Genomic DNA, 20,356 nt, shown 5'->3' with positions numbered 1-20,356 from the left:
GAACTCAAATATACTACTGGTGGGAGTCTACAATGATATAACCATTTTGAAAAGCTCAGACATTTTAGAAAGTTCAACATACATCTCCTATATGACACAACTAATTAAAGAGAAATAAAGAGTATACAAAAGTGGATGGAGTTTTGCTCTTGTTGCCCAGGCTGGAGTGCAATAGTGCGATCTCGGCTCACCGCAACCTCCGCCTCCAGGGTTCAAGTGATTCTCCTGCCTCAGCCTCCTGAGTACCTGGGATTATGGGCACCTGCCACTACACCAGGCTAATTTTTGTATTTTTAGTAGAGATGGGGTTTCTCCATGTTGGTCAGGCTGGTATTGAACTCCCAACCTCAGGTGATCCACCTGCCTCGACCTCCCAAAGTGCTGGGATTACAGGCATGAGCCACCGCACTGGCCCAGACTCAAATTTACACTGAGAAAATTACACTAGAAGACACTACATTGAAAAACTTCTGCTTATTCAATTTCTTTTATGCATAAACTATTCCAGGCAGAAAAAGAAGCCTTGTCAATATCTCCTGCCCACCAAAACAAAGATCTGAGGGCCCACAACATCCTACTAGTACCTTCCTCTAAGGAACTCTTTTACTTAAAACACACACTCTCTCAAGGAAATAATCTTATTATCGAGAGACTAAAATAAAGAAATTGGCATCATTTGGCAAAAAGACAGCTAGAGTGAAAGGAAGGAAGAAAGGAAGGGAAGGAGGGAATGAATATGCCTTTCAACACAGCTAAATAATTCCCCAGCATCCTTAGCTTATGGTAAAAATGTGGGGTTCCTGAGAGGCTACTCTTGTCAGGGGGTAGCCAGAGCCCTAAAGTTAAATTCTCCTAAGCAAATCTATATGAAAGGAAATGTTACATAATTAATACAAGAGAACAGGAAGGGATATAGCTCAAAGACAAACATTTTGTTTTTTTTTTTTCAAAACAGTTTAACATTTCTCCAGCTTTGTCATATGCAAAGCTAATAATCCCCTGTAAAAGAGGTAGGAATTAAGCAAAGGCGCTTTCCACCTTAGGTACTTAACCCACTCTCTTTTATAGGAGATAATCAAGTGTCTAAATGAAGGTTATGAATTCTTCCTGTCAGAGGAAAAGAAAAAAACCTGAAGGTATCTGTTAAAAATCAGAAAAAGGTTAGTAGAAACACTAGTGGCTTAAATGTAGTTATAAATATGAGAAAATTAATTTGCTTCTCTAACAGCTTTATTGCATTTTTGCATACAGTGTCTATTATATCCTGAGGGCAATGATTTTAACCTCATGAAAACTCATTGCAATGACTGTCCAAAAAACATGATTCTTTGCAATTAGCTTATGTATCACCACAAACAGTACCAAGATTATCCTCATCTTCTTTCTGGAAAAGAGCAACTACTTTCTTCTCAAATATTCAGTTAAGAGCCAAAGGCTGCTTTGGATTCTTACTTGTTACAGCCGTCTGGCCTGCTGTCAGAAGGGCCCACCACAGTGTCCATGAATGTAGCGATGTTAGAAAATCCTGCCGGCAATTCATCCCATTCATCAAATTTGATGCCACTGCCCAAGGAATAGGTGCCTTCACCACACTTACTGCATACCTGGTTCTTCATTTCTAGATACTCTCCAGAAGCACAGGAGAAAGCTGGAAGGCAGAAGAATGGACAACCCATTATTTACCCTCCCATCGATTTCCTCCCCTTCATGCTGTCACCAGAATTATTTTTATAAAACTCTGATTGTGCCACACTCTAATGAAAACCTTTCAAGTTCCCCTTATCACTACATGCATTTCACAATCTGGTTCCAACCTATTTTTCCAGGCTCACCCCTTGCCCCACCCTCTTCCAGCCAAAACAGAATTCCTATCATTCCCAAAATATTTCATCTTCTCTCCTGCTGTTGTGGTCTTCTTTCCCAGAGATGTTGGCCAATCCTACCTTCTCTACATGGAACACTCCTGTTCTCAACTCAAAAACCACTCACTTCATAACAGAACCCTTCCCCTGGCCTAATGGGCAGTCAGTTGTACCTCCCTTTATGGTCCTACAGTGCACTTGTTATAATACCTCCATTAAAGCACTTAATTTATGCTAATCAGTGGATAAGCACATATTAAGACCACTTATAAGTTGATGTGAGATTTTGAGCTTTAAGAAAACAAGGATCATTATTTTTGGATTCCTAACTGTATCAGGCACATACTAAGTCCACATAAAATGCTGATCCAATGAGTGACAACTAAATATAAAAAGGGGAACAGGAAAGCAGTGCAATAGCTGAACAGGTTATCTCCACTCTGAAACCATGAGCCCACTTTTTCAATATTCACACCAACCTAGTCATTTCTACCACCTACATCTTATTTCTGATGTCAAGCTTTCTGCAGACTCTGAGAACTGTACCCAGAGATACTAGATACGACAATGTGAAGAATAGTTGACACACTACAAAAAAGAAGGCTAAGTTATTATTTATTCAACAAATGCAAATCAACATCCTCCAAGTACATGGCTCTGTGCAAGATGGTATTACTGACTCCAACCTGGAAAAGGGCTTTCTAATCCTTTAATCAGGATATTAAAGAAACAAGAACAAAATGAGACCTCCAAATTACCCAGTGAAGAAAAACAAATCTCCCAGCAGAGTGTAAAGCAGCAAAGTCTCACATTTAGGTAGATTCTTCTCTTTTAAAATACATTAGAAAACTTAGCCAGAAATAAAAATAAGCTGATTTTTAAAAACTAATTAAATAATTAGAGCTAAAATCCACACACATCTACTTATTCACTGAATTAATATAATGCTTTCCTTGAGAAAACCTTAAAGATGCTGTACAATGAACTTCTACATTCAAATCAACATCCCCAAATCAGTAAAACATGAGAAAATAAAAAAAAGATTATGCAAAGAATGTGGCATGCTGGCTACATAGTCAAAACTGTCCTAGGACAAGGCTGTACCACTTCCTAATTCTATGACACTGAGTGAGTTATTTCACCTCTCTAGGCCTTAGTTTCTGTCTCTAAAAAATGAGATAACAATCACAATAAGTACCTTTAAGGGCTATACTGATGGCAGCGGCAGCCAGCCTGGAGTGACCACTGCCATGAAGCCGGCTACTGTGAAGGAGGTGCGAACCAGGCTGCACGTTCCATGGAGCCATTGGGGCGGGAGGAGGCAGAGCGCCACCCTCCCAGGTAGACCCGACCTTCCCTGTGCTCTTGGGGGCCAGGAGCAGGCAGGAGCTCCACCATCCTGAGCACAGCCGCAGCTACCCAAGCCATGGCTGTGGACCAGGGCGTCTTGGCACTCTCAGGGGCCCAGGAAGAACCCCTTCCCCCACAGGCTTGGAAATGTCTGCTCCCCCTGCCTGGCCTCTCCCCGCTCCTGGCACCCCTTCCAATCTCAGAGCAAGGTTGGGGCTGAGCCTGGGCACTGTGCTAACATACCAGCCTCCTGCCACCTCAGCCTCCTCCAGACTTTGGCCACCAACAAGCTCAGGAGAGAGACTGAGGCAGGGGCTGAAGACAGCTTGGCAGTGGCTTGCAGGCGCTCCTTGACTGAACAGCCTGGGTGCCCAGAACAGTGGCAGGAGGCATAGAGGCTCCTGGATGGAAGGGGATGGGTCCCACAAAGCCCCACCTTCAAGCCAGGGAGGCTCTGAAGCCTGGGGGCTGGGTTGCCAGTCAGTGGGCCAGAATGGGAACTTGTGGTGCTTTTTCCCCCCGGACTGCCCATGGCTGCCCACTGACCAATCAGCACACACTTCCTCCCTCTGGCTGGCTGAGGCTCAGGCCCATAAAAGCCCTGGACTCAGTTACCCACTCCAGGGTTCTCTCTCTGCTGAGAGCTGAACAGTAGCTGAGACACCCTGCTTATGAAGAGGAGCTAGTCACTGTGGGTCTCCTCTAAGCTGTTCTGTAGCTCAATAAAGCTCCTCTTCACCTTGCTCACCCTCCACTTGTCCACATACCTCATTCTTCCTGGATTTAGGACAAGAACTCAGGAACCACCAAATGGTGGGGCTAAAAGAGTTGTAACAAACAGGGCTGAAACATGTCCCTTGCTTGCCACGTTGCAGGTGACAAGAAGGAGAGAAGAGCTGTGGCCCTTTGGGGATACCAGACCTGGGAGCTCCCCAAGTCAAGGCTGTAACAGCCTCTTTGGGGCGCTGTAGTTCCTGTAACAGCCTCTTTGGGGCTCTCTCCAAGCTTCTGGGTGCCACCATATTCCCCGGTGCCAGCACAGAAGCTGCTTGTGTCATGCTTGGTTCAGCTGCAGCCTCGCAGGGAACCAGTGCCCATGCTGTCACCTGGAGTTGCCCACCCCACCGCAGTTGTCATGCCTGGCTGTGCATGGTAGCCCAAACCCCACGCTCACTCACACACCCCTTGCCGTTCTGCACCTGGCTAGCCCTTTGCCAGCGTGGGACCCAGGCCAGTAGAGTGAGCCAAATGCAGCCTGCCGGGCCAAGGAGGCAGAACATGCCTGGTGGGCCTGAGCAAAACTCAGGCAAAGGCGCCACTGGCCACAGGAGTTTCCAGCTGGTGAAGTGACACCCCAAGAATCCTGTGACCATACTGAGAAAATAAAATATAGTATAAGGTGGTTAGTGCAGTGCCTGGCATATAACAAATGCTCATTAAAGCTATTATCACTACCAGCACAACCAACAGAAAAACACAGTTATGGAAAACTTCTTATTTTCAATGGTCTATGGATCTTCTAGCAAACTCAGAATCAGACATTTGCCTAATATAATAAATAATAATATCATAAACCTAGGCCCTATAGTACATTAAATCAGAGGTCAGCAAACTACAACCTGCAGGGGAAATCCAGCTCACTACCTGCTTTTGTAAATAAAGTTTTATTGAAACCCAGTCCTGATCATTCATTTACCTACTGTCTATGGCTGCTTTCACACCACAACGGCAGAGTTGAATAGTTGCAACAGAAACTGCATTGCCCACAAAGCCAAAAATATTGACTTCCTAATAAAATAAAGTTATCTTGGAAGACAGTTTAGTGTCCAAAATGGTATTTTAAGTTGATTATCTATAACTTAATAAAAGGTAATATTTTATGATATGTTGTTATAAAGAACTCTAAAAGCTAAAAAAGAGAAGACTGCGTTTGTGAATCTTGTCTTCTAAATACGATGATGCCATTTCGGAGTGTTCACTGCGAACATTAGAAAAGCAATAACAAGTCAAAGTGTCACCTTGTTCATTCATGTAGTTGGGTGACTCAAATATCTCACCACTCTGCATATGTCTACAAATAACTATGAAAGCATTGAGTGTATTAATTTGGGGGTTACAAATAAATTTTAGCAAGTAGTCAAATTTACATATATTGCATCCATGAATAATGAGGATTAGCAGTGTTTATAGTAGACTGGTGAGGGAGGAAGGGATTATGCCCATATACCAGATGAGGAAACTGAGCCACAGTGCATTTAAATAACCTGATTAAAAAGGTTAACTAGTTAACAGTTAACCAATGGCAAAGCTGAAACTCAAATTCTGGTCTGTCTGATTCCAAAGGTGGTACCTCAAAGAAAATTCAGTTCAAAAAATTATTACAACCAATACAAAAAGGGCAAACAATTCCAACCAAATTAATCATCATACATCACATCATTCTTCATTCCTATCCTGAACTGTTAAACAATGTTCATGTGCATTATACAGCAATAACCATTTTAGCAATAACCTCATATTTCTTGTGGATTTTTAACGTATTACTCCTACAATACACATTAAAAATATTTTAGCAAGTTTCTATCTTCCATAAGTCTAATGACTTTGCCTATAAAAGGAAAATAATAACAATAGCTATCTCAATGAGTTGTGGGAATAAAGGAGATATATCATATAAAGCATTTAGCACATACCTGGCATGCAGCACACAATAAATATTAAATACAATTATTAATAGTTTAGGCTGGACTCAGTGGCTCACACCTGTAATCCTAGCACTTTGGGAGGCTGAGGCAGGCAGATTGCTTGAGGTCAGGAGTTCGAAACCAGCCTAGGCAACATGGTGAAACCCTATCTCTACAAAAAACACAAAAACTTAGCCAGGCGAGGTGGCGCACACCTGTAATCTCACCTACTCGGGAGGCTGAGGCATGAGAATTGCTTGAGCCTGGAAGACAGAAGTTGCAGTGAGCTTAGATCATGCCACTGCACCCCAGCCTGGGCAACAGAGCAAGACTCTGTCAAAAAAAAAAAAAACCCCACACAATTATTGATAGTTTAATTCAGGGACATGGGACATAACATCTCTATAAGAACTCTGCCAGTGGATTTATAATATTACATCCTTCAGATTAATTATGCAGTCAAATTAGTTGAATAAGTATAGGGCATTTAATAATACAGAGGAGCTAGTAAGTCTAAAGCTTTTCATAGTTTAATCATTTGCTACTCCTCAATCTTTTTCATCCTGGAAGTCAGGCTTAGAGACACCTGTCAAAGGAAGAAAAGAGCCACACTTTCTTGGTAAACACTTTACTCCACAAGACTATGTCAACAGAGTTAGCACTGCTGACTTCCTTTGACGGCCACCAAAACTACCTGCTTTTCCTTTTATCTTCCATCCTAGCCTCATCCACTCTCTATGTCAACACTGCTACCTTGGCATTTGTTCTTTAATTAGATTATCAGGTTTTTTAATAATCTTAAAGACTATACTATTTTCATTCAGTTTTTTTAGCATACAACATAGGAACCTTTCAACAAGCAGTATGATAGTTATTATTAACAGCTGTTGTTAGCTGTTGTGAACATGAATTTACCGTATTTAATTCGAATCAATTAGTCATTTCTAATTTTTCTTCTTCAACAACCTTGAAATCTTAGAGAAACTGAGTTAAAGATAGGCAAACTCCGAAGTTTTTAATGAGAACAGAAAGACCTTATTTGCCTAAGGTCTTAGGCACTACTTAACAGTGGCCTCAAGTATTTCACAATAGTTTACCTAAGCACCCAGTGAAAGAGTGATATTTAAAAACCCAACATCTTGAAGTCTAAACTGTAACCAAGAGGTCACTTGCTGCACTCACTGTTCTTTTTATCAGCTTTATGCCTCTTCTTTTCTGACATTTATTTCTGCTACTGTGAATCTGTAAAGGTTCAAATATGCACGTGTGAATAATCAGATATGGAAAAGCATTTATATTAGTCCGTCACCAAGTAGCAAATATCTTAGGCAATTTACTTAACCTCTGTGCTTATTCACACTCCACCATCCCCTTCTCCCTTCTAGGACTGCTTATAATAATCCAATGAGAGACTGTGGAAACCACTCTGAAAATAAAGAGTGTTGAAAATACAAAGCACTGCTATGATCATGCAACCACCCTGCACAATATGCCAAATAACTGTTACTGAATTGAATCATTTATATGCTGATTATCATCTATGATTTATGCCTAACAATAAAGAAGATCTATTTTTAATCATTGTACCACAAGGCCACGTAGTTTTGCTTTTTCTTCCTCCAGAGACCTCATGTTTTGAAAGACTATGGCTGTCAATTACATTTACTCATAATTTACTCATTTTTGCTCTTTTTAATCAAAGTTTTTATTACTAAAATATGCTTTCTAAACAGCAAACAGCAATAGTAAGTAATAATAAACGGATTTTCAATTTACTTGTTTAATGAGATGTTGATGATATAGTGAACCTATGCAAACTTATTACAGATAAATATCTGGGAACAACATTGTGGCTTTCTCAGAGCTTCCATGATAGTCTAATATAGACTGATCTTCCTCAAAATAAATCAAATTTATATCTCACTAAGTATAAATTCACTGTAATCCATCTTGTCAGTTAATATCAGCTAAGTATAATTATATATATTTGTGGGGAAATATCAAGTAAATCAATTCCAGAATCAAGACAAGCCAATATGTCTATTTTTCTTCAATGGGTTAGTCTTGTTTAAATAACATGAATAAGGTTCAAACCATAGACATTCTTATATCAACGACACGCTGATGCTCTTGCAACTGTTCTTACTATTACTCACTGCCATTAAGGATAATACAAAGAAAAAGAACAATGTTTAGTGCGTGCACCTCACAAATAAGTTCTACTTCCATCTCTCATTTAGCCAATTAATGATCATTATCAGATAATTAAAACTTTAAGTGCCTGCCAGATTTATTATCATTCTTTTCACACACCAAAAAAGCAGAAAATGGCATCTAAGAGAGACTGAACAGCATATTGAATCCAGCAAATCTCAGATCTTCTTCCTCCTTCAGTACCAGTGATAAGGACAGCACTTGAACACCATCCTTTTAAGCTGTTATTTGTGAAATTCTTAAAGAAGAAAAAGCAATCTATAATTCTCATTTTACAAAAATAAAAGTATGATAGGGAAAGTCAAACAGTATGTTAAAACAGGTCATTTCTTGCTGATATTCTCTTATTCACAGTAAGGCAGATTTTTCCCCTGGCTGAAGGGAATTCTTGTTCTCTCTAATTGGGAATTTTTTTTTTATCCTGAGGGTAGTTTTCATGTCAAAATATACAAGGCAACAATGAAAGCTGGTTGTGAGTACATCAACTATCTGTCATGTTCAATTTAAGGCTGGAAGAGAAGAAAGAAAGGTAACACTGTCCAAATACTAATAGTGGCAGACATTGCAATATTCCTATCAGAAGAGAATATTCATGAGCATTAAGAAGATATATTAGTATTGCACTATAATTCACAAGTAATGTGATTTGAAGCATGATTTGATCACAGAATGAATAAATCTGTGATACATAATAATAACAATTAAAATAATCAGAATCACCAAAAGAGACCTTTGAGATTATCTGATCCAAACCGTCCCAATTCAGATTCCAAGTTTCTTCTTCTGTGTAACCATAAGCAACCGAGTTCAACTTTTCTACTGTTTCTAGTGGCAGACTTTCTAACAGACTCCATGACTCTCTCTACCCAATAACCCTATGGTTACCATGCAGCCAGAAGATTCTACTATAACTAAACTGAGAAAAATCCACTGTCTTCAAGTGAAAAATAATAGCATTAGAAAAGAACTCTGCAGAAAACAAAAAAAAAAGAAAGGAAAAAGAAAAAAAGAAAACAAAAATAAAAGGGGGAAAAAAAAAAGAACTCTGCCTTAAAAGTCACAGGACGTGAGTTCTAGCTCCAGCAGTGTCACTTAGCCATCTGAAGTAACAGGCGCAAAGCTGCTATGCCAGCTCTGAAATGGCATGATAAAATTATCAGAACTGAAATCTTAAAGCCCATTCCCACCAATAACAATTTTTAATTTTTCACTAAGAGTTGGGGGTGAAGTTGTAGGACACAGGGATATAATTTGTAAGTTACTTGTGAAATTCTCAGAGAAGAAAGAGAAACCTGTTTTCATCTTTCATTTTACAAAACAAAAGTGAGATGGAGATACACAAAAGAGTACAGTAATATGAACCCATTCTAGCTAGCATTTCCTAACTCACTGTTCCCTGAAAAAGACTATTTAGTGAAAAGTACTGCCTCTATATTTCTGAAAACTAATTTCACATCCAACATCCTTTCCAGTGGGTCTTCACATAGCCCTATCAAGTGGAACTGTATAACTATCACTGCATTTCTTAGGACTTATCAGCCAGAAGCTTGAGAATTTAAAAGTAGAAGTCACCTCCTGGCAAGAAAACTGATCCGTGTGACACCACAGATAGTAATCCCCATTAAATTAGCAGAGGCTAGATTTAAAGTTCATATCTTTTTATAAGAAAAGCTAACTAAGGAATGTTTAATCTCTGAAAGAAAAAAATAGAAATGTATTTTATTGCAGTTTCCTGACTTCAGTGTTTGATGGGGGAGGGGAGAAATCTCAGTTCATTGGGCACAGGATGACACAAGGCTTACAAAAAAAGACAACAGTGAAGGTCAAGGGAAGAAAAATGTTCAGAGTATGTGATGAGGTCACCCAAGGGGGCAGAACAACACATCCGTGAAATCAGTTTTCTCAACTTTCAATTATGCCCTACCATTTTGATTCTTATCATCCTAAACTTTTCCTCCTCCTTAGAAAGTGTCAGTCACCTTCTACTTCGTGATAGTCCCTGACCTTGATTCTGCAGTTTTGAGGGCTAAGTTTTCTCATCTCCTCATAAAACACTTTTTTCAGAGAAGTTCCCTCAACCATAGCTCCCATCAAACAATATGATTGACCTAAAGTCTGATTTTCAGCTTTTCTCAACTGTTTTCATCTCATCTCCCAATCTGATTCATTCTAACCTTTCCGCTATCACTTGTGTGTTACTGAGGAGGTTTAACTTTGTCTTCGCACACCTGGAACTCAATGTGGCAACATTCCAAACTAAGCCTTCTGAGGACAAAATATTTGACAGCATTTTGTATGTCAATTTGTCCCTTTATGTATAGAATAAATTTTTACAAATCTGATTAGACCTTTGTGTTTCACCTACAAAAATAAAACACTAAAGTCAATCTCTAATTTGGTGGCACAAAAGTTACTCAATCTATAAACATTCCAGTGTTCTGCAGCTTTCTTAGGAGCCATGAAAGGATTACATATTCTGTCCATTAGGAGTTTATTCTCCTCTAGGAAGAAATTCTGTAGTTGAAAAAAGTGTCATTTTTTCCTAATACCGATTAAACAATGAAAACATATTCTATATATCAAGTACCAAACAATATGTTAGGTACGGGGAAAAAAAAAAAACACTGGCTAATCAACTTATCATTGTATATGAGGATATAGCAACAAACATCTCCTAAATTCTAAATGTTATTCTCTCATCTTTTTGAAAAATATAGACAATTAAGAATAAAATCTACTACCAGGTATGGTGTTAGGTACCTAGCTACTCAGGAAGCTGAAGCAGGAGGATCACTTGAGCCCAAGATTTTGAGACTATAGTAAACTGATTGTGCCTGTGAATAGCCACTGCACTCCAGCCTGGGCAGCATAGCAAGACTCATCTCTAAAAAATTTATTTTATTTTTATAAATCCTTAAAAAATAAGAATACAATCTATAAAGAGAACATTAATCAATTAAAAACGACCCACAAAACAACATATCTGAGCCTTTAGATGTCATCTTTTAAAAAGTCCATTTATCTCTTCAGGATATTAATTTGCGTCACATTTCTATCAAGAGGTAAACGTTAGGGGTGTGCAGATGCCTCAGGATGGGGATAAGCACTTGTTCAATATATACTAGCAGTGTATTCCAAAGAGACAGTCCCACAGACATTAAGAACATAGACCCAAATTCTAGGCTTCCTGGTTTCAAATCTCAGTTCCCCCTTTGACCTAAATTTGTGACTCCGAGCTATTGTTTTAGTTTCCTAATCTGCTTTTTAAAAAGTAGGGGGGAAAGGCGAATTAATAAAAATATCTACTTTACAAGGTTGTTGTGATGACTAAATGAATTGGAATGAATGCAGGTAAAGCATTTACAATTATACCTGGCATATAGCAAGTAAAGATTGGCTATTATTTTTTATTATTATTTTAGCCATTATCACCATTGCTATATTATTGTATAATTATGATTCCAGGACTGTAGATCACATTTATCACCTTATTTAACCCCCTTAACCACCTGTGAATGGCTGCCTCCAGGTCAAAGTCCAGAGTCCTTGGTAGGACAGAGAGGAGCTGGCTGATTGAGTTGCCAGAATCTCTGGCCCTTCCCACATTCTCCCTGACTGCCAGCCATCCAGATCTCATAGAGCACCCAGGAAAACCAGATGCTGCTCCACTTGGCACCTTCATCCTGTTTCCTACACCTGGAATGTCACTTGCATCAGGTTAAAGAACTTCTTCCTTCAGAATTCACCTCAGAGAGCCTCAGAGAATTAACATACATGGCTCAGAAAGTGTGATGCTTCCAGCTTTGTTCTTTTTGCTCAAAATTGCTTTGGCTATTCAGAATCTTTTGTGGTTCCATATGAGTTTAGGATTTTTTTTCTATTTCTAGAGATTCTTGAGGTTTTAATAGAGATTGCATTAAATCTGTAGATGACTTTGAGTAGTAAGAATATTTTAATAATACTAAGTATTCCAATCTATGAGCATGGGATAACTTTCCGTTTATTTGTGTCTGCTTTCTTTAATCAGCATTTATCATTTTCATTGTACAAGTCTGTCACCTCCTTGTTTAAATTTATTCTTAAGTATTTCATTATTTTTGATGCTATTATACATAGGATTGTTTTCTTGATTTCTCTTTGGATAGTTCATTATTAGTGTATAGAAATGCAATTGTTTAAAGTTTATTTTGTATCTTACAGCTTTGCTGACCTTATTTACTAGTTCTAACAGGTTTTTGTGTATGTGTGTGGAGTCTCTAGGGTTTTCTACACATAAGATCATGTCATCTGCAAATGGAAATAATTTTGCTCCTCCTTTTCTGATTTGTATGCCTTTTATTTCTTTTTCTTGCCTAATTGCTTTGGCTAGGACCTTCAGTATTATGTTGAATAGAAGTGGTGAAGGTGAACGGGATCCTTGCCTTATGCCAGATCTTAGAAAAAAAAGCTTTCAGTTTTTCACAACTGAGTATAATATTAGCTATGTGCTTGTCCTATATGGCCTTTACTGTGTTGAGGTAATTTCCTTCTATGCCTAAGATAAGAGTTTGTATCATAAAAGAGTTTGTATCATAAAAGAGTATTGAATTTTGTCAAATGTTCTTTCTGCATCTATTGAGATGATCATGTAGCTTTTGTCTTTCATCCTAATTATGTGGTATATCACATTGATTGAGCTGCATATGTTAACTCATTCTGGAATCCCAGTGATAAATCCCACTTGGTCATGACATATTCTTCTTTTAATGTGCTATTAAATTCAGTTTGCTATATTTTGCTCTAATCTTCATTATTTCCTTCCTTAGGTCAGTTTTTAGCTTAGCAGTTTATTATTTTGCTAGTTCCTTGACTTGTAATGTTAGGCTGCTTGAAATATGTCTTTTCTTAATGTAGGTACTTATTGCTATAAACTGCTTTTGTTGCATCAAATAAGTTTTAGTATTTTTTGTTTCCATTTTCATTTGTCTCAAAATATTTTCTAATTTCCCTATGATTTCTTCTTTGACCCAATGGTTGTTTAAGAGTGTGGTTTAATTTCCATGTATTTATCAACTTTCCCATTTTCCTTTTGTTGTTGATTTCTGGTTTCACTCCATTGTAGTCAGAAAAAATATTTGGAATGATTTCAATCTTCTTAAATTTGTTAAGAATCATTTTGTGACCTAGTATATGATTTATCCTGGAGAATGTTTCATGTGTTTGAAAAGAACATGCATTCTGTTAGTTTTGGGTGGAATGTTCTGTGCATACCTGTTAGGTCCATTTGGTCTATAAAGCTGTTTAAGTCTGCTGGTTTTGTTTTTGTTTGTTTGTTTTTGAGATGGAGTCTTGCTCTGTCTCCCAGGCTGGAGTACAATGGCACAGTCTCAGCTCACTGCAACCTCTGCCTCCCAGGTTCAAGCGATTCTCCTGCCTCAGCCTCCCAAGTAGCTGGGACTACAGGTGCACACCACCACACCTGGCTGATTTTTTTGTATTTTTAGTAGAGACGGGGTTTCACTATGTTGGCCAGGCTGATCTCGAACTCCTGACCTCATGATCCACCCGCCTCGGCCTCCCAAAGTGCTGGGCTTACAGGTGTGAGCCACCGTGCCCAGCCTGCTGTTTCTTTACTGATTTTTCTGTCCACGTGATCTGTCCGTTACTGTAAGTAGGATATTTAATTCTCCTATTATTATTGTATTACTGTCTATTTTTCCCTTTAGAACTGTCAATGTTTGCTTTATATATTTAGATATTCTGATTTTGAGTTTAATAATTATTCTCTCTTCATGTTGAGTTGACCCTTTTATCATTATGTAATTAACTTCCTTGTCCCTTGTGACAGTTTTTGACTTAAAGTCTATTTTGTGCAGAAAGTGTAAGTCTGCTTATTTCTTAAGGTCCATTAAATACGGGTTATACCAACAGATTTGAGAAAAAAAAAGTCTGTATTCGATTTTTTTTACTTGTCTGCATATAGCACTTTATCTAAAACAACTAAATATTAGAAATTTATAACCAATTATTCAAATACTAGACTATAAACATTTATATGCATAAATATATAAAAGTCATGTTTGAAGCCACATTAGTTCGCTATACTCTGTATGAGAAATACAAAACCTATACACATATTTATACAACAGACATTATACATACATATATACACTTCTATATACATTTATATGTATTACTTCATATGAATTATTGATTCACATATTCTAAATACTAAAGCAGAAGATTGAACAAAGTCCCTAAGACTATGACTGATTTGATGCTTTCCTAAATTAAAGATATCTTAATCAACTTCATTTAGAAAGTGGTGTGTTGTATAGCTGAAGAACAAATTAATGGAAAAAATAGGAAAACAACATGGTATATTAAGGTTGTACCTGAAGTCATGGACTCAGATATATTTTAAAGAATAAGCAATTGAAGAGCTATACTCCCCAAATAAATGTGAGAATATAAAAGGGAGAAATATATTATGTTTATTTCCCCTTCAGAGTTCCAGACTAGTCTGAAAAATATGTAAAGGAACTCTCTCCCTACTTATACCCCAGATCAGACCTTTATTTCTAAGGTTTGGTTTGAAGCAAAAGGGCTTTGTCCCAAATGAGAAAGAAAGAGAGAACATAGCCCAGGAAACTGCTCTATCCTCTCTGATGATCTAAGAACATCCAGTGAAACTGAGAGGTTCAAGGAAAGATTTTAAAAGCCACTGTTCTTCAAGAATAAATGAGGAGAATGACCCAACAGTGAAGAAGAGATGGACTGGAACAGGGGTTATATCCCTTTGGTCTGAGATTAAAACAAAGAGTTGTGGTTCAGGAATGGCATGCTACTTGCAAGACCTTGAATGATGGATGATGCCCACAGATGCTAAACTCTTGGCACCAGAGCCTTAAGAGAAGTGCCAATGTTCCCTGTGGCTGAGCCTGGAGCTAGCAGAGAGGAGGAGAGAGATGAGATCATCTCAGTAGCCTGCCCAGAGAAGCACTAAGCAACTGATGAGTTCTCCACAGCAGAGAGGACAAAAGAACAATGGGGATCAGTGTCAATTAACAACCAGAAGCCTCTTCATGCTATTTCCTGAGCCCTGTAAGCTTCAGAGTCACATATACCCCCGGGTTCTAGAACAACAAAAACTGATACCTGACTTATCATTAACTTCACTCAGAGGAGCCTTGCAGCCAGATCTTATGTAATCTTTAAAAAACAAATATATACTATAGCTTGCCAATCAATTATCTGAAAAAATTTCCAACTGCTTCATAAACATTCCTATAATCCTTTTCCTCAGAAAAGTCCTCCCCCACTGCTTCTTTCTGAGAAAGAAGAAAAGAGATACCCAATTACATTTTAAAGAATTTTTAGCAATTCCCACAAAGGCCAAATTCTGGGTTTCATTTTATTTTGAGACATTTAAGATCTGTGTAAATCATGTTCCACACACTCTCCTAAATATTCTTCACTTACTTGAAGTTGCTACTTCTTAATTCTTAATTCTACTACTTAACTTTCTTTTTCTGTATGAGTCAATTGGTGAGTCCACCACTGAGTTTTATGTCCCCCTTATGGAGACCTGGAAGCTTCTCCAGGCTGCCATCTTCGAGTGGCAGGTTAACTCCGTGGGTAAGACACAGGCTCTAGAATCAGACATGTCTGTCTTTGAATCCTAGACCTGCCACATCCGGGCTATATGACATAAGGTAAATTACTTCACCACTTTAAGTGTGAGTTTCTTTTTTAATAAAATGGAAACACTGATCCTAGTTATCTGAGATGGCTGTTGTGAGGATACAATGGGATAATGACATAAAGCTCTAAGCACAATGTTTGGCACATAATCAGTACTTGAGAAATGGTAGTTATTATTAGCAATAGAAAATCTAAGCTCCTGAAGAAATATCCAGTTACTATGACACTGCCTTCAGCAGCCAAACACTAACGACTAGTTTAAGTGACACAGTTAAATTATGAACTGTGCTTCTAAGTTGCTTAAGCCTATTAATTTACTTGTGAGTTTTAAAACAATTTGTCTTTAACACAACAAAATGTTCACAGATCTAAGGCCAGACCGACAAATTCCAGAGCAAATGTAAGTATACTATACAGGAATACTTGGAAATTCAGACTTCAGACAAAATACAAAGATAAAAAAGTCCCAGCTAAAAGTATTATGATTTTTGAAGTATTATCAGAAAAGTATTATCATTTTTAAAGCAAGAATCACTTTTAAGGTAAGTAATAATAGTGACCTGATTAGTAGTCAGAATTTTTAGAAAAGTGCTTGCTAGAGTGTCATATTCCAAATGTTATCTGTGGAACCTTATAGTATATAATGAGCAAAAATGTCTCTGGCAACACTTAACTAAAACTAATTCCTATGCAGGCATCAATTCTGTAACAGATTTTTGACCCCTAGCCAACAAATGTAATCAGTGCTATGCTGATAAGTATTTAAAATCCAGCTCCCAAGGGAAGGGAGGCCCTTGATTTGTAGTGTTCGCCAGTTTTCATGGATACAATACTCTACAATGGCCGATTTCAAACTAACAATCAGTTCTCAAAAGCCAGCGCTAGCCAAGACCACCATACCACCTAGATATGAAGTTTGCATTCAAAATGGTTAGGCAGTCCACTTGAATAGGGTTGTTACAAGGAAACCAAGGAATTAGCCCACAAATGAAAAATAAACATAAAAAAAGATATATAGATTTTTCTAGGCAAGTGACTGAAGCAAATTTACAGTGGGCTAATTACATAGGTATGATTCAGGCTCTGTTTCCCTTTCAACCACATTCCTCTGTCACTGAGAGCTCATCTGCCCTCTGCACGAGTGGTTTCACACTCTTGCATCAACTTCTTCTATAAGACGCTCTTGTCTCTTAAGTCTTGTCTCTTAAGACTGTTGCTACACTGAAGCTTTCACCTGACCACTTGAGGGGCTCTCAGGTCTCCCTGAATTCACTCATTAATATCATTCACCAAGAAATAATGGTATTTTTCCCTAACTTTCCTCATAAGATTATTGCAGTTTCCCTTTTATCAGTAAATCTACCAATTATGCTAAAACTCCTCCAGCTAGTGACAGAGGAATGCTGTCTATGAATAGAAAGAAATTAGTTATCCACTTAACACTTTGCTTACCTGATCTTTCATTTGGGAACAGAAAAACTAAGCTTTTAGGAATACCACTTGGAAGACTGCAGGAAAACCCAAATACACTCCCTCTCTTTTATTTCCAGCTTCAAACTTTAGTCTACCCCCTAGACTATTTTGCTGCAGGAACCCCTAACTCACTAAATTAAAGGATTTTAAAAAGTAAAGTTTTAAGTGCAAATAAATTTACATTTATTTCATATTTCTCTGTTAATTTATAATGTTGTACTTCAAACCTCCCAAAAGACAAGCTGTTGAATGTGATATCCAGCAATTCTATAATCTCTCTGTAGGTTATACTAAAAAAAAATTAAGTTATTTCTATGGCTAAAAAAAAAATCCATTGCAAGATGAAAGAGTTCTGTGGATGGATGGTGGTAATGATAGTAAACAATATGAATATATTTAATGCCCCTGAACTAGACACTTAGAAATGGTGACGATGGTAAATTTTAAGTTATGTGTATTTCAACAGAATTTTTTAACATTTTTAAAATAAGAACAAATCCATTAAAAAGAAACTTTGCCACTCTGCCCTCCCATGGTTTCAAATAAGAAAATAGATTTTTTAAAAAAATTATAATATTCTTTAATATTGCCTTTGTCTCATTACAGACTTGAGATATAAGGGCATCTAGTGATGAGAAAGGCTGCATTTATTCTGCTAGATATCAATGCCATATGCTCATTTTTGTAAGGTCTCCTACATTCATTATAATTAACATCTAGGGCTAATATTAAGAGGTAATTTTTTAATCAAGAAAACAAATGGTCAAAAAGACAAAACATACTGCATTCTTTGCCTCTCACTGGGTCAGGCAGGCCAGAGCAGTCCACTGCAGAATTTGGAATGGCAACTCTCCACCTGGAGCCACTGCTATCACATTCCGTATATTCAAAGTGATAATCTTTCTGCAAACAATCACAAAAACAAGCCTTTGTTAGAGCCAATTCTAAAGGGACAGCTGTGCTTTCTCTATCACCCCAAGCCCCTGTTTCCAAGCTGTACCCTCTCCTTGATTCTTATCCCTCCCCCATCCCACCCACGCCAAGCAGCTTATTGATCAAAGAGGTATGGTGCTAGACACAGAGTAGGTGCTGAGGAGATGATGCAGGACAGGACAGTCAACGCTGTCAGGTTGTGACCATTATCCTTTCATCTCACCCATCCAGAAAAGCTACAGCACATTTCCCTATCTCTTGCAGGCTTTTTAAGCTCTAAATAACTGATGGATGTGAGTAGGAGAAAGCAAAATAACACTAGGAATTTGACTACTGTCACTGTCCCATGTGTTTCAAAGAAAGAAACAAGAGAACCATTTCCATTGACCTAATTCTCACTCTGTTTAAAATTTAATGGAAGGTGTAAAAATTAATCATCAAATACTAATAAAAGACTACAAGTTTTTAAAGCAGCTCTCCCAGGCTTAATACACATGTACCACAGCAGGCTGCCATCAATTACAGACTATTAAAATTGACCATTAATTACAACTGCCAAATTAAAACCAACCCCCAACCCACTTGTCTCCAGCCTTTGGTTGTTTTGAAATTCTCACAGTGACCTCCCTTGGTCAGAGCACATACACATAAGTGATATTTAAACTGAGAAGAACCCAAACAAAATATTATTGGAGCATTTAAAGAATGTGAGAAATTCCAAATCTACCCCAAATTGTTTTCAGTTCAATACCTTACTTATTCAGTTCAAAATCCTGGATGTGGCTATTCTGCTGCATCCACACTGTTTTGCCTCCCTCACTGTGTCAATGACAAGTGAGAATAGAAACATCAAGCCACATCACCATGGGGAAATCAGGAATGAGAAGGCCATTGTCCTTGACCTTCTCTGCACAGCACACTTTGCTAACAATGACTGTCCTAATTTTAACATTTTTTGCAATCTAGATAAGCTGAGATTTCCCAAATCATCAAGTCTGGGTTCCCTTTTATATAACAGTTCTTCCCTCAATGTATCTTGCTTCTCTCGTAATTACTATAAGCAACAAGAAGAACCCAGGCCATTCCTTCAGCACTTTGCTTGGAAATCTGCTCAGCTAAATATCCAAGCTCATCTTACAAGTTTTGCTTTCCACACAAACATAGGACCACAATTCTGCTAAGCTTTCTGCCACTATATTAAAGGGGTCACCTTTCCTCCAATTTCCTGGAGGAAACATTGGAATAAATATTTATTTATTTATGAGATATTCCTCTTTTCTTTCAGGGCCCTCACTAGTATCACTTTCAATATTTTTAAAAATATTCTGCTTATGACAATTTACATATTCTTTAGAATGATACAGACATTTTCTGCCATGCTTCTCACTTCCTTCTGAGCCTTCACGGGCAGTCTCTAAAATCCACATTTCTACCAACAGTCTGTTCAAGGCCATCTAGACTTCACTAGCATGCACCTCAAAATTCTCCCAGCCTCTGCCCATTATCCAATTCTAAAGCCACATTCCCACTTTCAGGTGTTTGTTACAACAACACTTCCCTTCCAGGTACCAAAATCTGTATACGTTTCCCATAACAGCTATAATAAATTAGCAGAAACTTAGCAACTTAAAACAACAGAAATATATTCTCTCACAGTTCTGGAGGCTGGAAGTTCAAAAGCTGTATTACAAGGCTGATCAAGGTATCGCCAGGCCACACTCCCTTAGGCAGCTTGAGGGGAGAATCCACTCCTTGACCCTTCCAGGTTCTGGCGGCTGCCAGCAATTATTGCCTTGTGGCTTCCTCACTCCAGTCTCTGCCTCTATGGTACCATTGCCTTCTCCTCCTCTTGTGATAGTATTTAGAGCCCATCACAGTAACCTTTCTCAAGATTCTCACTTTAAATCTTCAAAGTCCTATTTTGTCATATAAAAATAATATTTACAGGTTCTGGGGATTAGGACTTGGATTTTTTGGAGGACAGAGGCAGTAGGAAGGAGTATGATTCAGCCTACCACACCCTCCCATGGTAGAATAGCCTTGACCTGCCATATATTTGCATAATGGCTTTCTTGTTTCTCTTGTTCCTTGTTATTTGTATTAGAATGTATGTCTTGGCTAGGAGCAGTGCCTCAGCCCTGTAATCCCGGCACTTTG

The 20,356-nt window shown here is 38.1% G+C and overlaps 1 protein-coding gene across 3 annotated transcripts in view; it reads right to left on the bottom strand.

The window, feature by feature from the left end:
- ELAPOR2 (endosome-lysosome associated apoptosis and autophagy regulator family member 2) overlaps positions 1-20,356 on the bottom strand; it is a 172,433-nt gene that overhangs the window by 66,150 nt on the left and 85,927 nt on the right. For 2 of the 3 annotated variants that reach the window (XM_054494071.2, XM_054494072.2), the window contains exons 2-3: positions 18,049-18,169; positions 1,453-1,648 (exon numbers count right to left, since the gene is read on the bottom strand). In XM_054494071.2, the coding sequence (XP_054350046.1) occupies positions 1,453-1,648; positions 18,049-18,169 (317 nt within the window). The remainder of the gene's footprint in view (positions 1-1,452; positions 1,649-18,048; positions 18,170-20,356) is intronic. The other variant, XM_054494073.2, reaches the window with a different exon arrangement.

Source organism: Pongo pygmaeus, chromosome 6 (assembly GCF_028885625.2).
Source record: "Pongo pygmaeus isolate AG05252 chromosome 6, NHGRI_mPonPyg2-v2.0_pri, whole genome shotgun sequence".
NCBI classification, from domain to species: Eukaryota; Metazoa; Chordata; class Mammalia; order Primates; family Hominidae; genus Pongo; species Pongo pygmaeus.
Note: the sequence above shows the minus strand (reverse complement) of the source record. Positions and strands in the feature narration are given on the sequence as shown.